At 35.1% G+C, this 25,381-nt stretch overlaps 2 protein-coding genes across 2 annotated transcripts in view; one reads left to right on the top strand and one right to left on the bottom strand.

The window, feature by feature from the left end:
• LOC308520990 (uncharacterized protein) overlaps positions 1-7,542 on the top strand; it is a gene marked incomplete at both ends in the record, with an annotated part of 31,324 nt that extends 23,782 nt beyond the window's left edge. Inside the window, one exon of the mRNA XM_081093719.1 lies at positions 6,631-7,542. Coding sequence (XP_080949845.1) covers positions 6,631-7,542 — 912 coding nt within the window. The remainder of the gene's footprint in view (positions 1-6,630) is intronic.
• A 1,806-nt stretch (positions 7,543-9,348) lies between these two features.
• The window catches only part of LOC308531476 (olfactory receptor 4F3/4F16/4F29), a gene marked incomplete at both ends in the record, with an annotated part of 57,909 nt that continues 41,876 nt past the window's right edge, over positions 9,349-25,381 (bottom strand). The window contains one exon of the mRNA XM_081108408.1: positions 9,349-10,200. Within this exon, the coding sequence (XP_080964534.1) occupies positions 9,349-10,200 (852 nt within the window). The remainder of the gene's footprint in view (positions 10,201-25,381) is intronic.

Raw genomic sequence — 25,381 nt, 5'->3', positions numbered from 1 at the left:
GCCATTTATACAGCTTTGCCAGGAAACTGCAGTTAATATTCTCCAAGTCTTTTCCCTGGAGATTCCTGGGGGAAGAGACTGGACAGTAGACACATGCCCAGTAAGGTCTGGGTGATGTGGAAAGGTGCTTACCTATCAGTCACACCAGGGAGTGAGTCAGTGGCCAGAATATGTGTGGACACTGCAAGGGCGTGAAACCTGAATATTTAAACTGCTGGATAGAGAAGTGCACTCTCTTGACTCTTGGCCTGCTAGCTCCCTTGGGACTCCTGTTACAGGGGGCACAATTCCCTGCATTTGCCCATGTAGCTTGCGGCCATCGTTTTACATACTAAAATACATGAGGCTCAGAGTTTATAACTTGATTGAGTTCCCATAGTTCATCAGTGACAGACCCAAGTCTCAGACTATAGCTGCCTAGCTTCAAAGCCTGGGCTTTTTGTTTCACATCACTCACTATCCTCTTTCATGCACTATGCTGATAGGGTTTCCACTATTAGAAATTACATTCCTTTACCCCTACATCTCTGTAGAGTCTACCTATTATTCAATCAAATTGGTCCTGTCCTTGTTGATCCTTTAATCCTCTGTATATTATAGCTCTCAACTGTATACTAACTTTTGCTGCTCAATGTTTTATTTCTTAATCTTAATTTACCAACCTAATAGTACATTCTTTAAGGTAAGGAATACGTGTTGTATGTGTTTCTATCTAGCAGTTCTTCTAAAACAGAGTCCTATGTCAGCTTCTCCCCTGAGCAGACTGCCAGAAGAAAGATGCAGAGCAACCAGGCAGTGATATCCAATTTTTTAAAAATCATTTTCCTTTGAAAACAGCAGGTTGAAGAAATCATAACTTTATAGATCTCTAGGTTCCATAACTGCCTGGGAAGAAGTTGAAGGTAGGGATAAAACAGAAAGTACCATTTCTTAAGTCTAAGAAGAGATCATCAAAATACTGCTGTTGAAAATGTGGGAAGAGAAATACATTCAATACTCCATCACTCAATTCTTTTCTCCTCATTACCCTTGCAAAATAATTTTTAGCTCATAGATGTCTTGGCCTTATTTAAAATTATATTCATGACACTAGCCTACTACTTTTTACACCATCAGTCTGGGAGAGGATCCAGACCAACATTCAAAAAGTCTATCTATTACCTTATTTAAAGGTTTATTTTCCCCCAATGATGACTTAACTCCAAATTATAATTCTTATTTAGTTGGTGGTCTTAGAGTAGCCCTTTCTACTATAATTCAGCATCCTGGTTTGAGACATGGATGTTTAACTATCTTTCTCAGCCAATTACTAACAATCCCTCTGACATATACATATGTAAGTCTTTTTAAGATGGTAACTCATTTTAATTTGCATATCTCAAATGATTAGTGACTTTGAACATTTTTTCATATGTCTCTTGGCCTTTTGTATGTCCCCTTTGGACAAGGGTCTGTTTAGATCCTTTGTCCATTTTTTAATTGGATTGTTTGTCTTCCTTTTGTTAAGTTGTATGAATTCCTTATATATTTTGGAAGTTAACCCCTTATCAGATGTATCATTGACAATTATGTTCTCCCAGGCAGTGGGTTCTCTTTTCACTTTGTTGATGGCTCTTCTTGCTGTGCAGAAGCATTTTACTTTGATGTAGTCCCATTTGTTTATTTTCTTTTTAGTTTCCTTTGCCCTAGGAGCTGTATCTATAAACATAGTGCTATGAAATATGTCTCAGATTTTACTGCCTATGGCTTCTTCTAAGATTTTTATGGTTTCATGACTTACATTTAAGTTACATTTAAGTCTTTTATCCATTTTGAATTTGTCCTTGTGTATGATGTCAGTTGGTGGTCTAGTTTCATTTTTTTGCATATATCTATCCAATTTTCCCAACACCATTTATTGAAGAGACTGTCTTGCCTCTATTATATGTTCTTGCCTCCTTTGTCAAATGTTAATTGAGCATCATGGCTTGGGTCAATTTCCGGGGTCTCTGTTCTGTTCCATTGATCTACATGCCTGTTCTTGTGGAGAGCACTTTTAAAAGGTGTCTACTTTTCAACAAAAAATAAGGTGTGTTTTAAATATATTTTATCTTAATTTTTTTATTTCTCTAAAGGCAGCCATTATTGTTAAATGAATGTATTTAAGCATACATTTATTTTAAATAATCTGCAAGTTAAATTAACCTTCTATATGCTATATACTCAATAGCAAACAAGACTCCTCCAACTATATATGTGGACACATGCTTTTTGGAAAAGTAAATGCATATAAATTATGTAAATGCATTGAAAGGAAATGGAAACAATAGCAACCAAAATGTGGGCAAATTATTTTTTTCAGTGAAAAGAAAGTAGTAAAAAAGGGAAAATAGAGTCAGACCATAATATTTCCTTCTCAAACCTATAAGGTGTTGTCATCTTAAAACACTGAATTTACATAATACTTTGTACAAGTATTACAAATAATAGCTAGGTTTCTATCATTGTTTTGTTATTTAGAAGAATATGAATAGTGCTGCTTTTTACTAAATGTTAAACCTAGAACATTGCTCAAGTAAACACAGAAATTTTTGAAACTACAAAATATTTTCTACTCTTCATGAAAACCCTACAAAACCAGCAATTCAAGGCACCATTGGAGTATATCAGTGACTGGCTCATTTCTCTCTGCTAGTCATCTCCTGCCTACTCATCCAAGTCAGCTGAATTCTGCTGGGACTAGAAATAACAACTGATTTCTGAAATAATGTTCTTCTTGAAAAAAAGTAACTGAAGAAATATTTTAAAACTGTGTTTAAATTTCATCATTAGAACTTATATAATTGTACTCACCAAGTCTATCTTTGACCATGGGCACACTTTCAGGTAATACTATTAATTCAGAGAAACTCAGAAATTAAAAGGTCCCAAAAGAGCATAGCATGACTAGCTTGAACGTTTCCTATCCCAGAGGCTACTCTCTATAGTGAATATATGCCTCACACTCCCACGATCACTGGTCACAACAGAAAATGGATTGTTTTGCTGAAATAAGACTTTGTTTCAGATTCTAGTTAGAATATGAACAATGCTTTATCCATGGGAAAAAATGTGGTGAATTATGGTGTCTCGGGTAAGAAAATATAATTTATACTCTGTAAATTTCTTAATTTCTCCCTTAATTACCTTCCCCTGTCACACTGAAAACAACTTCAAAATGTTTTAATACCATATATCCATACATATTAATTAGGATGGAAGTTGTGCATACATTGCTTCATAGATACCAGAAATATCAAAGGTTTTTTGTTTCTCTCAGCTACATCCTGGTACTTCTGGACTTCCTATAGCATCCAAAGATATGTCTTCTATACAGTCACATAGTGCCTTCAATGCCCTCGTTGAGGAAGTTTTCATATTCTCACAGCACCACAATCATCAGGTTCCACAATTTTCATGGGTTAAGTAACTCTTCCAGGCACAGATATGTACTATAATTAAAAGAAAGTTCCAACATGGAGAAAACTGATTATTAATGATTTAGCTCAGAAAGAAGCCTAGTAGAAAACATGGAGGAAAATATCTCGAAAGCTATTAACAGTCAATAGTTACCATGGAAATGGAATGAATGCTCTTGGAACAGCAGGAGATATAGAATGCTATCACAGAAGGAGAAGGGCTAAAGTCAGAGAGTACTGGGTGTGCATCCCTGTCATGCTATCAGCCCTGAGACTTCTAACAGGTTGCACTGAGAACCAACCCAGAATAGTAAGACATACTTCATGGGGTTATTGTGAAGATTAATTTAGACAATATAAGTGAAAGTTTCTAGCACATAGGATGCATTCAGAGAGAGACAGAGAAACACACAGAGAGATAGAGAGACTTAGTTTGGGCATGATCCTGAAACTAGCAGCTCCAAAAGGAAAACTGAAAATTTTTTCACATTTTTTTTCTTTTTTTCTTCTTTTAAGTTTTGATTCTCTTTGGTGAGTTCTGCTTTCAAGTCTTTTGATTCTACACATACTCTTGGAAACTGAAGATTTATCTCTCCCACCTAGAACATGCTTGAAAATTTATTATAACGGTATTATTAATATGGATATTAACATAATTATTTTAGCAGTAATATTTTACTTTAGTAACTCAACTAAAACAATATTAACAATTTTTAAAGCCAGTATTAGGTAAAAAAGAAGAAATAGACTTTTACTTCTTTGATATAATCTATAGCACCTTGGGTCTTTTTCTTTTCTTTTCTTTTCTTTTCTTTTCTTTTCTTTTTTTTTCATCTAAAGAGCCCAGAAGGGATGAGTGTGCAGTAAGAAAATATTCTATAAATTCTTGTTGGCCATATTAGAACAAATTAAAAGCTTCTTGTACACTTAGCACTTTCTAATTTTGTTTTTATTTCATCCTTGATATCTGATAATCATGTGCTAAATTAAAAAAAATCAATAAAAATTTCAATTATAGACAACAGTGAGGGTAAGTCCAGACTAAATTAGAGGAAACCCTGAAGCAATTAGTGCCAAGAAAAATAACAGAATTATTATAGATACAGAGAATATATTTCATACAACTATTGGTTATTTATATTTCTTCTTATGTCAATGCTTTTTCATAGAACATTAATTCTTAAGGAGCATCTTTTTTCTTGACTCATAGAAATCATATTTCTTCTTAACAAACTAAACTCTTCCCTAAACCAACACTCTTTCCTAATTCTAATAGGTTCTCTGTTAACTGTGTTTGGCCATTTACCTTTTGTTGACAAAATGAGTATGATTGCTATTGTGAGTGATTAAAAATGTTTGTATAGCTCTGAGTTATATAGAAAAAAATTTAAAGCTATATAGCTGTTCCCAACTTTGATAGAGGGCTAGGAACACCATCAAGAACTTAGTAATGGCTGTTAGAGATAATTGATCTATATGGCAAAGGCTGAGATCCAAATATTTGTAAACGAAGGAAGAGGAGGAGGAGAAGAAAAGAGGAGAAGAAAAATTGGGAGGAGAGAGAAAAATGTTTAAAAGAGACATATATAAATTTACTTTTCAGCTTAATAGGAATTTTAGATCTTTTTAAAGTAATTTAAATAGCAAAAATAACTCTTTTAGAGACAAACTTAAACTTTCTCTAACTTGTGATAAGAATTCTAATTAATTTGTGTATGTAATTTACTCTGCCAAAGATTGTTTGGGAGAACATGTATTTCAAAAATCATGATAAAGCATATGATACTGAATGAAAGTAGCTTCCTATGGACATGTTGAGAATGGAAGAATTTACCTAACTCTAAAATTACAGCCAGATCCTCAGGACCCAAGGACCCTCTCATATGTAACACAAAAATAATCTTTCAAGAACGTGACGCAGTCTCTCTCCCAGTGTTCATCACAGCTTTTGGATCACTTTAGACATTGCCGAGAATTCCAGATTTTAGTTTCTCAGAAGCTATCTTGTTTCAAATGAAAAACTTAACACCAGATTCTGTACTCTGTAGTCCTTATTAATCTCTAGCAAAATAAGCTTTCAAACATATTTTAGAGTTCGATATTCAAGACTCAACTTCAGGACTCAATTGTGGCGGAGGTATACTTCAGGCTTTGAGTAATTTCTTGCAGGTTACAAAAGATTTGAGTTTTATGAACAGAGAATATTTATTCCAGATGCTCATGATTTATCCTTTCTTTGTGCCTAGAACATTTATTCTTTCACCTTCTCCTTGATTTATCTGCTTCTCTACTTAGTTAACTCTGTGAAAAAGTTTCGTCTCTTTGGCAAGACTAGTATTAATATCTCTTTTTTAACTGATTGATTCGTGTATTTAAGCATTAATAAAAAATCATTAACCTTTAGTCATGTGCTAAATATTATTTCAATTTTTCAAATTTACATATAAAAACTATTTTTCTAGCATATATCCGCTACGCAAAATATCATTTTATTAAAAAGTTGTTTTATCTCAGGTCCACAGTATTGAATTGATTATAATCCTTGATTCAAAACATATTCTCACCATTTTTCCATGCCCATGTTGTATTTGTCTATTTACTAAAAAAATTGCACCGATGAAAACATGACTTAATACAAGAGCTAAACAATTGATAATAACATACAACTGCGATGTGTTCATCCTCATGCTCACCCTCAGCTTTCCCACACTTGAGGTTACTTACATTTTAGCATCTTCTCTTTTTGTACATAGTTTTATCATTTATACAGTTCCTGCAAAGTATAGTTATTTTTCTATTTGTTTTTTACCTTATTAAAATGATGCTGAATGGATCTGCTTTGGATTTTTTCCCCTTTATTATTATATCTTACCAAGATATAACTATATCAGTATATAAGCTGTATTTTATTTGTCACAATAATATTGCATTGTCCAGCCTACGGGTATTATTATAAATTTCTCCTTATATACATATGCAAGAGTTTATCTGGGGTATTTAAATGGAATGAAACGGCTAGGTCGTAGAATGTGTGAATGTTGAAGTATATAAGATAAGGCGCAAAGTGATTATATCAGTATACCCTCCTGTTAATAATGTATAAAAGATCCTCTTCTCCTGATTCACATACTGTTTACTCAAAAGTTGAATTTCATGTTTTTTCTTCAGATGAATTTAAAACAAACTGGACTAAATGGAAGAAGTTAACCAGTCTGTGGTGTCAGAGTTTATTTTCCTTGGGCTATGTAACTCATGTGAGCTACAGGCCTTCCTCCTAGTGATATTTGCTTCACTTTATTTGATCACCATTTTAGGCAACATCTTCATTGTGCTCCTAATTATCACTGACCGTCATCTGCACTCCCCTATGTACTTCCTGTTAGCCAATCTTTCATTCATTGATTTCTGCCTTTCCTCAGTCACCACCCCTAAAATGATCACAGACTTTCTCAAGGAAAACAAGACCATCTCCTTTGGAGGCTGCATGTGTCAGATTTTCTTTGGACATTTCTTTGGAGGGGGTGAGATGGTGCTGCTTGTGTCAATGGCCTACGACCGTTATGTGGCCATCTGTAAGCCACTTCGTTACTCCAGCATCATGAACAGACGCATGTGCATTCTGTTAGTGATGACATCATGGATCGTTGGCTTTGTGCATTCAATAAGCCAACTAGCTATGATTATAAAGCTCCCCTTCTGTGGACCCAGGGAATTGGATAGCTTTTTTTGTGATATTCCATTGGTAATAAAGCTAGCCTGCATGGATACCTATGTTCTAGAAATGTTGATAAATGCTGACAGTGGGGTACTGGCAACCATCTGCTTCACACAGTTGCTGATATCTTACTCTTATATTCTGTTTACTGTCTGCCTTCACGCTAAGGATGGAGCATCCAAGGCGCTCTCCACCTGTACTGCCCATATCACAGTGGTGGTGCTGTTCTTTGGGCCTTGCATCTTCATCTACCTGTGGCCACTCAGCATCACCTGGGTGGACAAGTTTCTCGCTGTATTTTATGCGGTCATTACACCTCTCCTAAATCCAGCTATTTACACTCTAAGAAACAAAGAGATTAGAAATGCCATTAAGAGACTACAATGTTAGCATGTGGATTTCTGTGATATTTCGGGTCTTACAATATCAGAATGTCCACTGTAAGATCCCTAAATTAGCCACTCTTGCCCTGTTATGTGGGACTGGGAAACATTCCCCAATTCTCTTATAGTCCACAATCATTTATTGATCGTTGAATGCAAAATGATTTGGGAAATTTGGCCAGTCTTTATAATTATGATTTTGGTTGTGCTCAAGGATAAATTGAAGTTAATAACAATGTTAATGTTATTATTACTGTTGGTGTTGTTACTTCAACACCCACCACATATCTTGAAATTCTTTATTATGCTAAGCATTTTCTTGAGCAAGGAATTTCACATAGATCTTCTCTAAATTTTTGTCAATATGTCAGTGCATTGAATATTGCTATATTTGTTCATTAATGGATAAATTTATTTCTCAATTAGTTAACATTCTAACTACCTATCTGAAAAGATGGTATAAAGGTAATCATTATTCATTTTACATCACATTCAGATAAAAATTGAATTATAACTATAATCTGGATAGAATGCTGTTCCCTCAACTTCATGTTTTAGTAATTTGTGAAAACTATGTAATTGTCTGTGGAAGATATACATTAAATAGAATGATGGGTATACTAACAACCTTTAAGTAGTTTGCTACTTCTCTTTATATTTATAAATGGATGAAAGGGTTTAATATCTACACCAATAAAAGTTACAATAAACTATTTGTTTAAGTCATTGTAGTGTTCAGGTGCCCTGTACATAATAAGCAACTAGATTATGTACAATATTTGTGAATTGTTCATTACTACATATAACAAAACTTTTAAGAATTCTTCCTACACCTTGCCTCAAAAAGATATACATGTTTATATCCCCTCATTTGAAATTCATGGCACCAGATGTATTTCAAATTTCATATTGCCTTTTAGAGATAACATGGTCCTGCTAACTTAGATAGAGTCTGAGGCATAGACCCTTAAATAAAACAATCACTATTTCTGCAAATATATGTATATGTGTGTGTGTGTATACACACGCACACACACACACACACACTCACACACACACACGGTGTCCCCAAAAATTTATGCACACTTTAACAGCTGACAGCTCAATTTTGAGAAAAAGAAATTATTTTAATAAATACTGCCTTTCTAATTATTCAAAGTGTATGTATACCTTTTTTGCAGACACCCTATATTTATCTGTTCTGATTTTTAAATTTTCCTAATTTCTGTACATCAGTTTAGATAATACCTATTGACTTGTCTGAATCTACTGATCCTTTCTTCTGCTGTGTCCAGTCTGTTTTTTGAGCTTACTTGAATTCATAATTTCATATGTTTCCTTTTCAGTTGTAAAATATCACTTGGTCCTTTCTTTAAACCTCTCTCACACATTTTTTATGTTTCAGAAAAATATATAATTTGATTATTCATATCCTGGGTTTGATTCAGAGGAAAGTTGCACATTTCATAGTTTCCTCAAAAGTTTGAGTATATTAGCTCTAAGTTAATTCACTTGAATCCAGGAAGGCTAATGTCTGAGGTCATACTCTCAGCAGATTCTAAGTCTTTAATCTATACTTTTTCATTAACTTCCCATAAACATTTTTTTGGACTTTAATCCAGTTGCCAAACAAGTTGTTTAAAAAACAGATGCTGTGATAATTGAATGTAACAGCATCATAAATTATCTATTGTGAATATTACAGAGTGGTGCCTTTGGAAAAAAACAGCCCCAAATTTTATAGTTATTTAAGCATTTGTATTACTTGAAGTTGCTTGAAAATTTACAAAGTCATTTATGGCGTATGAGTTATTTAGATCTTCCTCAAACTCAGGAGTTGACTAATTAGTCTCCTCATTGCCATCTTCATATCCTTGTTCCTCAATGTGTAGATAATAGGATTCAGAATGGGTGTAATCAGAAAGTCCAAAACAGGAAGAAACTTATTCACTGCCACTGTGGGCAATGGCCATATGTAAACAAAGATGCATGGTCCAAAGAACAAAACCACCACAGTGATATGAGCTGAGAGAGTAGAAAGAGCCTTAGACAAACCACCTAAAGAGTGTTTCCATACAGTGGCCAGGATGAAGATATAGGAGATAATCAACAAGAATAAGGTGGCCAAGGAAATAAACCCAGTGTTGCCGGTAACGATGGATTCCATTCTGTAGGTGTCTGTGCAAGCGAGTTTGATAAACCAAGGAAGGTCACAGTAAAAGCTATCTATCTCATTAGGACCACAGAAAGGCAAATGAACAACAAAAGCTATCTGAACCCCTGAGTGAATGAAGCCTATAACCCAAGCACCAGAAACAAACAAAATGCACATTTGTGGGCTCATGACAGTCAGGTAGTGGAGGGGCTTACATATGGCCACATATCTATCGAAGGCCATGGCAATGAGCAGCACCATCTCAGATCCCCCCAGGGTGTGAAGGACAAACATCTGGATGACACATCCCTGGAAGGTTATGGTTTTGTGCCCAGAGTATAAATCAGATATCATCTTAGGAACTGCTAAAGTTGAAAGACAGAAATCAATCAATGAGAGGTTGGCTAAAAAGAAGTACATGGGGGAATGTAAACGACAGTCGAAAGTCACTGTAAGCACAACAAGGAGGTTTCCTAGAACAATTGTTACATAAAACACTGTAGAGAAGGCCAGGAGGAAATGCTGCACTGGTTTGTAGGTAGAAAGTCCCAGGAACACAAATTGAGACACTTCAGAATAATTTGCTTTATTCATTGACTTTGTGTTACCTGAAAAACAAATAAAAATAATTATAAAAGAATGCACCAGAGATATTGAAAGAAGAGTTGTTACTGGGTTTTAAATTCTGATATTAAAGAGAAATCTTCACTACCCATCACGAAAATCCTTTGAAAAGTCATACAATAGTTTATTAATTTAACATGTATTCACTGAGCAACTACCCGGAAGGCCTTCTAGATACTTGCATTGTGCCACATTCTAGAATAAAACAAACACCCTATCTTTCTGTAGTTTGTAGTCTAGTTGTGAAGCTAGGCATTAAATAACTAATTGTATAATTAGATGATAATAATAACTTCAAGTAATGCAAATGCTTAAATAATTATATAAAATTTGGGGCGTTTTCTAAAGGCACCACTTTATAATATTTAGAATAGATAATTTATTATGAGGTTACATTCAATTATCACAGTATAGTGGGGCCTTGACTTACGAGTGTCCCAACTAACGAGTTTTTTGAGATACCAGCTGTCTCAAGGCCGATTTTTTGCTTTGAGTTGACAGAGTAATTTGAGTTAACGAGCTCGGTCTCGGAATGAATTAAACTCATAGGTCAAGGCTCCACTGTATCTCTTTTATAAACAAGTTGTCTAGCAAATGAATTAAAGTCCCAGAACTTATTGGGGACTAACTTAAAGGTAGTAACTTATTTGGAAAAAAAAACACACACACAAAGGGCTATGCAAACTATAAGAAGTTAAATAAGTGAAGAAGGATAGAAAGAGTAATCTATCCAGGGGAAAGGCCATGGGAACTATTCTGAAACATGAAGAAACAGATCAATTTGGAATAAATAAAAGACCTGTAAGGGTCTGATCAAAGTAGAATCAAATAAGGTGTGTGAAGAATTTGGTCTATATCTTAGAAGTGTTAGAAAGCAATTAAGGCAGAACAATGAAATAATCATATTGTTGCTTTAAAAAGGTTAGAGTAACTGAAAAATAAAGAATGTGATAGAGGGATCAGAGGAAAGAGTGAGAGACCAATTAGAAGACTGTCAAGGGATCACATTAAATAAGTACAGAAAGGATAAACTTGTCAATAAATGGTGTTGGCACAACTTACCAAACTTGGAAAAAATAGGTTGAATTCCTTCCTTTACAACAGTAACTAAAGTAAATTTTAATGGATTCTGTATAACAAAAGGCTAATATGCAAATAGATCAAACAGTGGAACGACCAGTCGCTCTGATGTGCACTGACCACCAGGGGCAGACGCTCAATGCAGAAGCTGCCCCCTGGTGATCAGTGCACTCCTACAGGGGGAGCGCTGCTCAGCCGGAGGCCGGGCTCACGGCTGATGAGCGCAGTGCTAAGGATGTCAGTCGGACATCCCCTGAGGGCTCCCTGACTGTGAGAGAGCACAGGCCAAGCTGAGGCTCCCCCCCCCACCACCACCACCAGTGCACAAATTTCATGCACTGGGCCTCTAGTATTTAAATAAAAATAAAAGAAATAGGAAATATGAACTTATTTTTAGATACTCCTTTGTAGGAGAAAACTCTTTCTAAGCATATCCTAACATGTGCAAATCATGCATGAAAACACTGACATTTTCAGATTCAAAATTTAAATCTTCTATATAATTTTTTAAAAGAAAAAATTAAAGGTGGGAAAATAGTTGTTAAATATAATGATAAGCCAAATTTAAAATGAACAAACACAAAGACTTGGACCAAATAAGAAATCTAAATAGTCAACGTCTGAAGAACAGAGTCACTGTTAAAGAAATGTAAATAAAACAATATAGAATTACTATATTGAGTTAAAAATTAATAATATGAGTGAGTGAGGCTGTGAAGAAAGAGACTCTCTCATACTATAGGATTCAGAGTACACATATCATACAACTTTTCCATAATACAATTTGAAAACATATATATCAAATATTTAAAACTTCCCTTATGATTAAAGACTCCCATTAAGTTTTTCTTAATGTATAACAAAAAATGAGCTAAAATATTTAGCTATTATGGCAAATGTTATACAATTACTTATAAAAAGGAAAAATTTGAATGTAACCTAAATTAAATTAATGAGGAACTGTTACAATAATACATTCAACTGGGATATATACATAAGCTTATATGTAGAATTTCTTATGCATGATTGGTGAGAGTGAGAATTAATAATGTTTATTAGAATTTAAAATGTTTAAATCTATGCAATAACAAGCATACAGGGGCTCCTAACACTAAACGAAGGATTAAATTCATGGAGAAAATATTATAAGCAAAAGGAAATCCCAGTTTAATTACACAGTGTTGATATATATTTTCATATGTTCATCATCCTATTATTCTATAACAATAGCAAATAGTTATAAATAACCAAATGAATACAGACTTTTAAATCAAATTATAATGTAGCTATATCATCAGCTATTATGTAGCTATTAAAAATAAGAGTATAGTTCTACATAACAGAGACCTAACTGTGAAAAATATCACTTTAGTATGATTCTGTGCATATACCCATAAAACATCTTAAAAGCCTAACTTTTGCCCAGCTGGTGTGGTTCAGTGGTTGAGTGCCAACCTATGAACCAGGAGGCCACAGTTAGATTCCCTGTCAGGGCATATGCCCAGGTTGCAGGCTTGATCCCCAGTAGGGGTTGTGCAGGAGGCAGCCAATCAATGATTCTCTCTCATCATTTTTGTTTCTCTCTCTCCCTCTGCCTTCCTCTCTGAAATCAATTTTAAAAATTAAAATGCCCAGTTTTTAAGAATTATTAACATAGTAAAATGTGATTGATTATACATGATTTGAACTTCTTCCTAAAATCCTTATTTCTGCATTATAGATGCTTTTACAAATAATCAACACTTGTTAATAAAGATTATGGATCTTTTAAAATACAAATGTGAAAATTTGATATGTTGCAGGATGTTAAATGAAATAGTAAAGTGAAATGAAATTTTACTAGTAGATGAATTATAACTTCTATATTTTTAACACCATCTTTTTCTAGAGAGGTGTGTGTGTGTGTGTGTGTGTGTGTGTGTGTGTGTGTGTAAGGATAGAGATGGGGGGAAAGAGGAAAGGGGAGAGAAGTGACAGAGTAAAAACAGGAGAAAAGAGAAATAAGCAATTCAGAGAGTAAAAGAAAAAGAAGTCTCGCACAGAGACTTCTGTGAGAGTTGCAGTCCTACTTAAACTCCTTCGAGTTTACTCCTTCACAAAGTTTAGGCTCCTTCAAAGAGGTGATTATCTATCCTCTGTCTATTCCTAGCCTCACATCTAGATTTCCACTATCCCCACAAAATATCCTTCAACTTTCTTGAACTGCTTGGATAACCCTGTTTTTGTTAAATGTTTGCTTGCTTACTTGCTTGTGTGCCTGCAAACTGAACTGAATGCTTTTAGTTCTGCTGTTTCTCACATCTAAATACAATTCATGCATCACTTCCTCAAGTACAGCTTCCTCTTTCTTCCAACTGCAATTTACTTTATTTCTTTATTTTCTCATGTTATGGTGTACAAGCATAATACTTGTGATGCTACTTTATAATTGACTAGAGGTCCAGTGCACAAAAATTTGTGCACTCAGGGGGGGTCCCTCAGCCTGGCCTGTGCCCTCTCACAGTCTGGGACCCCTCAGAGGATGTCCACCTGCTGGCTTAGGCTTGCTCCCTAGGGGATCGAGCTTAAGCTGGCAGTCAGACATCCCTCTGGCAGCCTGGGAGCCCTCAGGGGATGTCCACTTGCCAGCGGGGAGCAAGCCTAAGCTGCAGTCAGACATCCTTAGTGCAGCTGAGGAGGCAGGAGAGGCTCCCGCCACCACCGCTGTGCTGGCAGCCGTCAGCCTGGCTTGTGGTTGAGCAGAGCTCCCCCTGTGGGAGCGCACTGACCACCAGGGGGCAGCTCCTGCATTGAGCGTCTGCCGCCTGGTGGTCAGTGTGTGTCATAGTGACCAGTCATTCCCAGTTGTTCTGCTGTTAGGGTCAATTTGCATATTACCCTTTTATTATATAGGATATTTGACCATTCTGTATGTCACTCCGAACATATCTTTGAGTTCTCTAAGGATAGATAGTATCTCATTAACAAATTCTGGCCCATAGTAAGTGTTTAATTAATATTTATGAGTAATGATGGATAATCTTACGATAATAGTTTCTTGGTATGTAAGATTCATCATATAGTTTTCATCCTGTCCATAGAATAACTAACTATATTATCAATAAAAAAATTTGTTTTAGCCATTCTGACCAGTCTGAGGTGATATCTCATTGTGGTTTTAATTTGCATTTCTCTGATGATTAGTGATGTTGAGCATCTTTTCATATGTTGTTTAGCCATCTGTATGTTCTCTTTGGAGAAGGGTCTATGCAGGTCCTTTGCCTATTTTTTAATTGGATCATTTATTTTCTTAGTGTTGAGTTGTATAAGTTCTTTTTTTTTTTCATTGTTGAGGCTATTACAGATGTCTCCCATTATCCCCGCTTTGCTTACCTCCACCCAGCCCCTGCCTCCCCTTTCCCTGGCCTTCGGCACACTGTTGTCTGTCTCCATTGGCTATGCATATATATATATATATATATATATATATATATATATATATATTCTTTGGCTAATCTCTTCAATTTATTTTATTCAGTCTTTTATAAATTTTGGAAATTAATCCTTTATCAGATGTAGCATTGGTGAATATATTCTCCCATTCAGTGGGTTGTCTTTTCATTTTGTTGGTGGTTTCCTTTGCTGTGCAAAACCTTTTTGTTTGATGCAGTCTCATTTGTTTATTCTTGCCTTTGCAACATCATGGGTGGACCTGGGGAGTATTGTGCTAAATGAAATAAGCCAGTCAGAGAAAGACAAATACCATATTTCACTTATGTGTGTAATGTAATGAACAAAATAAACTAACAAATAAAATAGGAACAGACTCATTGATACAGAGAACAGATGCACAGCTGTCAAGGGGAGGTAGTTGGGGGACTGGGTGAAAAGGTGAAGGGATTAAGCAAACACATATGCACACACAGACACAAATAAAGGTATGGTGATTGCCAGAGGGAAAGGGAGGTGGGGGGAAGTGAAAGAGGGCAAAAGGGGGATAAATGGTAGTGAAAAGAGACTTAACTTTGGGTGGTGAGTTCACAATGCAATATACAGATGATGCGTTAGAATTGCACGCTTGAAACCTATGTAGTTTTATTGACAAGTTTCAACTCCAATAAATTCAATAAAAATCGTTTTAAGCATCTGGCAGTGTGAATTAATCCCTCACAACCTCCCTGTCACTTTATCCTAAGCCAATAGAGTTACTCCAACAAATTTAAGAGTGGTTCAATTAATTAAAACAAATTGATAGAAGAGGCTTCATCTAGCACCATTTTCCACAGAATAACATGCATAAGCAAGTTAGAAAAGATAGACCTAAAAAGTGTACAGTCCTGTTGGAACCCACGTGCTTAGGAGGCTGCTATCCTCAGGGTTATTGTCTAAATTTATGTCATTGAGAGGATGGGATATACAGAAAGTTTGGCTGGTTCCCAACAGTCTCTCCAAACACTCCACTGTCTAAGCAAGTTCTGCTTTATTGGCTAAATATGTTTCTAAATATGTATGTCTTAATTATTTCTTATGAAACACACTACATTATTTTTTAAATTCCTCCATAATTTTAATTCCTTTGGTCCATTCATCTCTGAAACCTATCAGTTCATGGAACTTCCCAGACCTCACTACACTCCTCACTGTAGCTCAGCGCTACATTACTTGATTCTAATGAATCTTTCAATTCTCATTATATGAATCAGGAGCTAGAAATGGCAGCAGCAGCAGAAGCTCTTTGAATGCCATGGTGATATTCCTCAGTCACCATCAATATACTAAGTACTTTCCTTCATTTTTTAAACTATCTCCGGAACTGTGGGTATATCTTCCATGTTCTTCTGTTAATAAATACAATTATCTCAGTGCATACTTCTCTTGTAAGTTATTTATACTGATGGTTATTTCTACATGTGAGAATTTCTCTCCAATAAAAAACAAAATAGTAGAAAAGTAAATAGGAATGATCACTATTTTATAATATTCATTACTTCTTTTCTACTAATCTTAATTAGTTCAAGGTGATCAAATGTTTATACACAATCTTTTGTCTTTGATTCCTTAGATGAGCCTTCCCTTTGTTATTATTCTTTTACCTTTTTAATACAGGTTAGAAATAATTGAAACAAATATGATACTTTTCAACTTTGCACTCCCCCCAAATTTCTGAAATTAACTTTGGCATGCTTATATTAATTGGTATTTATGGCATTCAACCAAATAAAACAGTCTCCTGGAAAATTATTTTTTAATGTCAGTTTACATATTTATTTTAAATTCCTTCCTCCAAATACTTTGAAGTATTGTCAAATATATTAATAAGGATTTTTATCTGATGACTTTATTTTAATATCACTAAACTCGATGAGCTACTCAATAATACCCAAATATTTTTTCATGCTCTTGAAGAAATATTACAAGTATTAAATAAATGTTTACCAACATGTCTAATGTCTGTCCAATGGAAAAAAATCAAAGTATGAAAATTCTAGAGTAAATATGCATATTGAATTTAGGGTTTGGGCCAGAGGAACCAAAGTTTCTGTTCATTCCTCTCATTAATTCTATGGGAACAGGAAGGAATAAAACAATATTACAAAGATCACAGTGTAATCTTGGCAGAGGAAGAAGAATCACAGAAAGCTGCTCTCATTTCTGTCTTCTCCACATTCCCCTACTGATTTATTCTCACTGGTCCTGACTATGTCCAACAAGATTCTGTGACCGGCCTTCTACAAACCAATCCCTCTGTGAAAGTATAGATACTTCTCTAGTAATTTTGAATCCACTAATTTGTAAACTTCAAATTACTTTCCCTACACCTGAATGTCGAAACTTCTAAGGCACTGAAGTATGATTAACTTATCTAAAAAGTATATTTCTATCCAGAGAAATTCATACCATAAAACATTTTTATTTCCTTAGGCATATTCACTAAACCTGAAATGATAGAATATTACCCCACTTCACTCCTTCCCCACTCCTATACTGCTCCTCCAAAAGCATGAGAGCCAGAATACCTCCACGGTCACACTAAGATTTTCCTATAGTTTCAAGAACAATATAATAACAAGTTTGAAGTAAAAAAAATTCAGTGTTCTATAAAATACACTTCAATAGATATAAAAAAAACAATAAATTTAACCCAAAAGTATGGAACATAGAAGGGAAAAAAACAGTTCCTGTCTTAATCAGTTTTCAAAACCATCTAGGCACGGTCCAAAACAGTGCACCTAATAATCAGCTGTCCAAGTCATTCTCATCCTTCCTGGAACATGCTATAATCCAGACACAAAAATCTTCCCTTAAATCAGGGCATAAACTGCACATATAGAACCACCTATGTAGCCTGAAACAAATTTTGATTCTCTCCTGCTAAAATTTAGCACCTAGGAGGTATTCAATGTTTGTTGAATTGAAAAAGTGAGATAAAATTCTTATAATTCTGGAATTTCAGCAGACTGCCAATGTTAGTTTTATCTTATTCACTTACCTGAGCACAAAAAGAAGAAATATTTCAGAAAGCAATATCTTTTGATACTCATGTATGATTTTTTAAATCTTTCCATTTTGATGCCCTGTGCTTACTTTGGGGACATAACTAGAGTAAGAGCTACTTCATCAATTCTCAATGATCACCTGACTCTTTGGTGACCTAACAGTTCTCAATCCATTCATCTTGGGAATTTAGCCTTGGCATCCCCATGGCCTGAAGAAAAATGGAATATTAAAAGTTTGATACAGAATAAAATTAAATTAAAGGAAAACAAAATAATATTTGTGCAACCTAGCAGACCTGAGGGATCCTTTAAAGAAGAACCAATATTTCCTGGTATTAGAATGTCTATAAGTTACATTTAAAACTAATATCAGTGAACAGAGAATAGTTCTTAACACATTGAATAAGTATAGTTTAAAATTCTATTGTGAAGCATATTCACAATGAAAAGGCTTAAGTGAGAAACTTCACTTGAATTTCCATTTTTTAAATATATTTTCATTGATTTCAGGCAGGAAGAGAGAGAAAGAGAGAGAGAGAGAGAGAGAGAGAGAGAGAGAGAGAGAGAGAGAAACATCAATAATGAGAGAGAATTATTGATTGGCTGCCTTCTGCACTTCCTCTACTAAGGATCAAGTCCGCAACCTGGGCATGTGCCCTTGACTGGAATCAAACCCAGGACCTTTTGGTCCCAGGCTGACACTCTACCAACAGAGCCAAACCAACCAGGGTGAATTTCCATTTTAATGAAGCTAAGTCTCAGGTAAAATAAGTAACTTGACCAATGCCACTCTGTTCATTGTGGAGCTAAGATTCAAATCCAGATCTGTCTGATTTCCAAGACCATGTAGTTCACTGTACTGTACTGTGCTGTCTCCTTTTCCTGTCATTGTTATAGCACATGAACAGGGGTTCACAGGTTTATGTAGTTTTTAAATTTCATAATCAATATGACAACTATTTCATATCACATAATAAGGCAATGAAGCAAAAGAGCAGTTTTTTAAATTAATAAGTTAAAAATGATAACATACAGCTCAGCCTATGTGGTTCAGAGGTTGAGTGTCGACCTATGAACCAAGAGGTCACGGTTCAAATCCAGGTCAAGGCACATGCCTGGGTTGCAGGCTCAATCCCCAATTGATCAATTACTCTCTCTCATCTTTAATGTTTCTCTCTCTCTCTCCCTCTCTCTCCCTCTCTCAAATCAATAAAAACATATTTTTTTAAAAAAAATGATAACCTCCCTAGCTGGTTTGCCTCAGTGGATAAGCGTCGGCCTGCGGACTGAAGGGTTCCAGGTTCAGTTCTGAGGGCACATGCCAGGGTTGCAGGCTTGATCCCCAATAGGGGGTGTGCAAGAGGCAGCCAATCAATGATTCTGTCTCATCATTGATTTTTCTCTCTCTCTCTCCCTCTCCCTTCTTCTCTGAATTCAATAAAAAAATATTTTTTTAAAAATTTTTAACTTATAGCACATGATTTACTTAATATTAGTAACAGGACAGAGACAAGAACTCACATGACCCTAAGATTCTGCCCTAACCCCAGATATACTAAATGCCTGGAATGCTGCTCAAAAGAGAAATCTAAACGAACACTAAATTCAGTCTCACACAACTTAATCATGGGCATTCAAATCTATAAAAGAATTCCTTTTAAACACATAGTTTCAACTGAAATAAATATGCAAATATAAGTGTTGTTACTGAGGTTGCTATTAATCATTAGCTGTTTACTAAATGTTATACCAAGTTCTTCATGAAGCCTAATCTGATAAATGTTGTAAGTTAATTGTTTAAAAATTGCACAGGCCCAGAGAAGGTACAAAGGTAAGTTTAACTTTATTATTTTTTATTTATTTTTATTGTGGCAAGTATTACAGATGTCTCTTTTTCTCCACCATGGGCCCCCCTTCTTCCTGGTCTGACCCCCTACTCAGGCCTTCACCACACTATTATCTATGTTCATGGGTTATGCATATAAGTTCTTTAGTTAATCTCTTCCTACCCACCCGTTCCCTCTGAGATTCATCAGTCTGTTGCATGCTTCCATGTACACTTACACAATGGAATACTATGCAGCTATAAAAAAAATAAGGATCTATTACCCTTTGAGACATGGAGAGACCTGGAAATTATTATGCTAAGTGAAAGAAACCAGTCAGAGAAAGACAAATTAATATGTGGAATCTAATGAACAAAAGTCTAGTGACTTTTTAAATAATACTTACCCAAATCAAATGACCACATAAGTAATTAATAATAGAAATTAGTCCCTCAAAAATTATGGAAATCTGTCTAAAAATGTAATTAATTAATAAAATTGTCATGAATAAAGGAACAGACTGTACATATATCAGCTTTCAAGAAATTATTATTTTGGTTAGAGAATGAGCTCTCTGTCACTGGAAGAATTAAAACAAAAATGAATAATCAATATGATAGAATTGCTATAGGATTAAATTAGATAATTTCTAGTCTTTTCATACAGAAGAGTTTATGAGTCTTTAATATAACTTCCCCCTTTGAAGTTTAATTTGTAATATATGTTAAATGGTAAAACCAGTAGTTGAAAAGTAAAATAGTTTACCCATTATCTATTACTGTCGAGCTACAAAATACATTTCAACAATCACTGATTTAAATATTACTTTAATAGAATTGTACACTTGAAATCTAACCAATGTCGCATTAAATGAATTGGCACAATCTTATAATCCAACCACTTAATACTATAAGAAACAAAGGAGAAATGAAAGACCTGTGCCGTGCCAGCACAGCCAAGGGTTCAGTGAGCCTGAGGCGGGGAGATGAAGGATTAAAGAAAAGACAGACAAAGAGAATATAGCTGGGGCTTGGTGGATCTCCTGTGCCTGAATGAGGCCATAGAGAAGGATCCAGCCAGCAAGCTGTCTTTATTTTATAGTCAGAGAAAAATAAGGTAGTGGTCAACATAATTACAATGCTCTTGTGAGTTTCACTTGTTTTGGCAGCACTTGCTGCATCTCCCACAGGCCATTAGTTACCATTAATTATCTAGGGGGCGGCTCTAAGGTCAAGATTAATTATGCTAAGAGGGCTCTGCCCTCTAAGCTGGGACTTGTTTGTGGCTCTGCCACAGGTCAATTCGAGGCTTTAACTCTAGAGCTGCTCCCTACAAAAACCTAGTCAATAAACCAATCATTTAATTTCTTAATATGCCTCTCACCCAGTTTGCTGTATGACCTCAGCTATCTTATGGATACAAAAAAAGTCATTGATTTTCAGTGCACAGCATTTTTCTTATTGTAAAAATGTGTTACAATTTACAAGCTCTGTACCTGTCAGAAGTCTCCTTTAGTGTGTTTTTGTTGTAATTACAAGGTAATTGATTCCTTTTATAAGATCATTACATTCTTTATAAGTTTATCATTCCTACATAGTTTCAAACTGGCTAATTCTGATTGTTGTTCAACCTTGAATGAGTCTATTATACCTGAGCCAGACAGTGGTAGAAATACTGGGCAAGGAAGACCTGTAAAAGCAGGAAGGTAAGAAAATCATGAGTGTATAGCTGTATGGGTTTTCAAAAATTAAAACAGGCAACCAACACCCAAGAAAATAAACAGAACATTACTAGCTATCCAGAAATACTTTATTGCATTATAAAAGTTTTTATTGTTTTTCAAGTTTCAGAAAATTCATATACTTCCTCAAACTCTCCTATAAAGCAGCATCCTTTCCCAGAACATATCTCTTATTGGTCTTTCACTTAATAACTATAAAACTTAAGAAAGTCACTTACCCTCTTTTTGCCTATTTTCTTTACTGTAAATGGATCTAAGTGTCATGATAATTATATGTTATGGTGCCTGAAAAGTGCACTGCAGCACCCAAGCAAGTAAATACGCATTGAATCTTTATGTTCTCTGACTGAGATGGTTATGAACTCGAGATTCAGAGCACAAAATTGCAAATAGAACAAATAAATTTATTTAAATGTTTTCAAATCTAAAAATTAATGAGATAAACAAAACTTCTAGGGAGAGAAAATGAGATAATTAAATATGGAGGAGACTAGCAGGGAAAGTAAGGAGCAAGAGAAAAGAAAGAAATGAGGATTTAATAATAGTCTTTCACATTCAATTCATTTAAATTTCAAACTGAAAACAAAAAGAAGATAAAGAAAAATCTCTAATAAAGAAAAACACTCATCACTATTGATAGGAACAGCAATGGAAGGATGCACTCACAAGAATGATAGTTGTTACCTCCAAGAATAAAAGAGCTTGCAAGAGGTCAGATGAAGAGGGCCTTTAATATTTGTTCCAAATACATATAATTAATTGTTTGAAATCTTATTAATTAGACTGTTTTCATATGTTATTTTTTAATAAATCAGTGAATTTAAAAATATCTCATTCAGCAATGAGGACAGGAGACAAGGAAAGATAGGATGCCAATAGAGGCTGTGTTGATTGGTATCCTACTACTGTGGCCAGCTGGGGTGCCCTCTAAGAAAATGTATAGTGTCTATAAATTATAGTTGTACCACCTGAGAGAGAAGAAAGCCATATATTTTTGTATTGGTGTAGCTCTGGGGCATTAAGTTCATGCAAGTTTCAGGCTTCTGAACATAATTGGTTGAGCACTTTTGATATCCAAAGAAGTCCTCAGGTAAAAGTCTCTGGAGCTCAATATTGTCAAGAGGTCAGTTCTTCCAAATTGAGTTATTGATTCAACTCCATCCCAACAAGGTATTTTAAGGAGGTTGACAAACTGGTTCTTGTGTTTATACTGAGAGGCAAAAGATTCAGAATGGCCAACACGATATTGAAGGAAAACTTGGAGGACTGGTATTACCTGGCTTCAAGACTTACTATAAAGCTATAATAATCAGGACAGTGCATTATTGCCAAAATTTTAAAAATAGGCAAATACAATGTTATCACCAATAAGGGTTTAATCTCCAACATTTACAGGGAACTCATACAACTTAACAAAAGGAAGATAAACAACCCAATCAAAAAATGGACAATGGACCTACATAGATACTTTTCGAAAGAAGACAGAAGAAAGGCCAAGAGACATATGAAAACATGCTCAAAGTCACTAATCATCCGAGAGATGCAAATCAAAACGAAACGAGGTACCACCTCACACCTGTGAGAATGGCTATCATCGACAAATCAACAAATGACAAGTGCTGGCGAGAAAAAGGAACCCTTGTGCACTTCTGGTGGGAATGCAGACTGGTGCACCCACTGTGGAGAACAGTATGGAGTTTCCTCAAAAAACTAAAAATGGAACTCCCATTTGACCCAGTAATCCCACTTCTAGAAATATATCCCAAGAAATTAGAAACACCAATCATAAAGGATATATGCACCCCTATGTTCATAGCACCACAATTCACCATAGCTAAGATTTGGAAGCAGCCTAAGTGCCCATCAGTAGATGAGTGGATTAAAAAACAGTGGTACATCTACACAATGGAATACTACACTGCAGTAAAAAAGAATGAGTCCTTACCATTTGCAACAGCATGAATGGAACTGGGGAGCATTATGCTAAGTGAAATAAGCCAGTCAGAGAAAGATAAATATCACATGATCTCACTCATTTATGGAATATAATGAACAATATAAACTGATGAACAAAAACAGATCCAAAGACAGAGAAACATTGATCAGACTGTCAAACCTCAGAGGTAAGGTAGGGGAGGGTGGGTAATGGGGAGAGATCAACCAAAGGACTTATATGCAAGCATATAGGCCTAACCAATAGACACAGACAACAGGGGGGTGAGGGCATGAGTGGGTGGGCATGGGGGGGGGCAATGTGGGGATAAGGACACATATATAATAACTTAATCAATAAAGAAATTTTAAAAAATAAATAAAAATAAGCAAATAGATCAATGAAGCAGAATAGAGAGCCTAGAAAGAGGCCCCCAATAATATAGTCAACTGATTTTACAAAGGAGCAAGGCAATACAATGGAGCAAAAATAATTTCTTCAACAAATGGTATTGGAACAACTGGACATCCATATGCAAGTGAATCTAGATATAGATCTTATACCCTTCATAAAAGTTAACTCAAAATGAAACATAGACCTAAATATAAAGTGAAAATCTCCAAAACTCCCAGAAGATAACATAGGAAAAACTTAGATGATCTTGTTGTGGTGATGTCTTTTTAGATAGAATACCGATGATGTGATCTATGAAATAAATAATTGATAAGCTGGACTTTATTAAAATTAAAAATGTCTGCTCTGCAAAACAACATCAAGAGAATAAGAATACAAGCCACAAACTAGGAGAAAAATATTTGCAAAATACCAATCAGAATAAGGACTATTATTCAAAATATACAAAGAAATCTTAAAACTCAACAATATGAAAATAAATAGTTTATTTTAAAAGGACTGAACAGACAGTATGTTGGTTACCAGAGGGAAAGGGCCATGGGGTGGCACTGAAGTCCTTCTTAATGCAATAAGGCAAGTCAAATAAGGGGGTCAAATATATGGCGATGGAAGAACATTTAACTTTGGATGGTAGGCACACAGTGCAATATACAGATGAAGTACCATAGAATTGTACATTTGAAACCTATATAATTTTATTAACCAATGTCAAATCAATACATATAATGAAGGAAAAAACAAGACCCAGATCCAAAGTTTAAATCTTGGATACAATCCTCAAAAATAACTTTTGTGAATCCTTAAAATGCTGCACCTTAAAACCACATCCCAAATCCTGGATCAGAGAGACAGATTTTAGTCTTGCCTCCTGTCTTCTTGCCAATTGATGGGTAAGTAAAGCTTCTTTCTTTTCTCAAAAAACAAACAAACAAACAAAAAAACAACAACAAAAAACAAGGGCAAAAGACCTTAACAGACTTCTCACCATAAAAGATGTACAGATAGAAAATAAGTATGTGAAAAGATGGTCCACATCATATGTGAGCAGGGAATTGCAAATTAAAAAAACAATGAGATACCACTACACACCAATTAGAATGGCCAAATCTGGAACAATGACAACACCAAATGCTGACAGCGATGCTGAGCAACAGGAACTTTCTTAAAATAATTCTTTATTATTGAAAGTATTGCACATGTCCCCTTTTTTCCACCATTGACTCCCGTTCCCGCCCACTACCCCATATGTTCCCCACCCTATTGTCTGTATCCATTGGTGATATGCACAAGGTCTTTGGTTGATTACCTTCCATGTCTCTGGATCCACTCCATTCATCAGTTGATATTATTCATTGGTTTCCACATATGAATGAGATCATGTGATACTTGCCTTTCTCTGACTGACTTATTTCACTTAGCATGATACTCTTCAAGTCCCTCCATGCTGTCTCAGAGGGTAATAAATCCTTCTCTATTTTACCACTGCATAGTATTCCATGTATAAATGTACCACAGTTTTTCTATCCACTCATCTACTGATGGGCACTGGGCTGTTTCCAGATCTTAACTAATGTAAATTGTGCTGCTATGATCATAG

Source organism: Myotis nattereri (genome assembly GCF_964212035.1).
Source record: "Myotis nattereri genome assembly, chromosome: 1".
Lineage (NCBI taxonomy): Eukaryota > Metazoa > Chordata > Mammalia > Chiroptera > Vespertilionidae > Myotis > Myotis nattereri.
The sequence above is the reverse complement of the archived record's forward strand: the minus strand, read 5'-3'. Positions and strand labels throughout refer to the sequence as shown.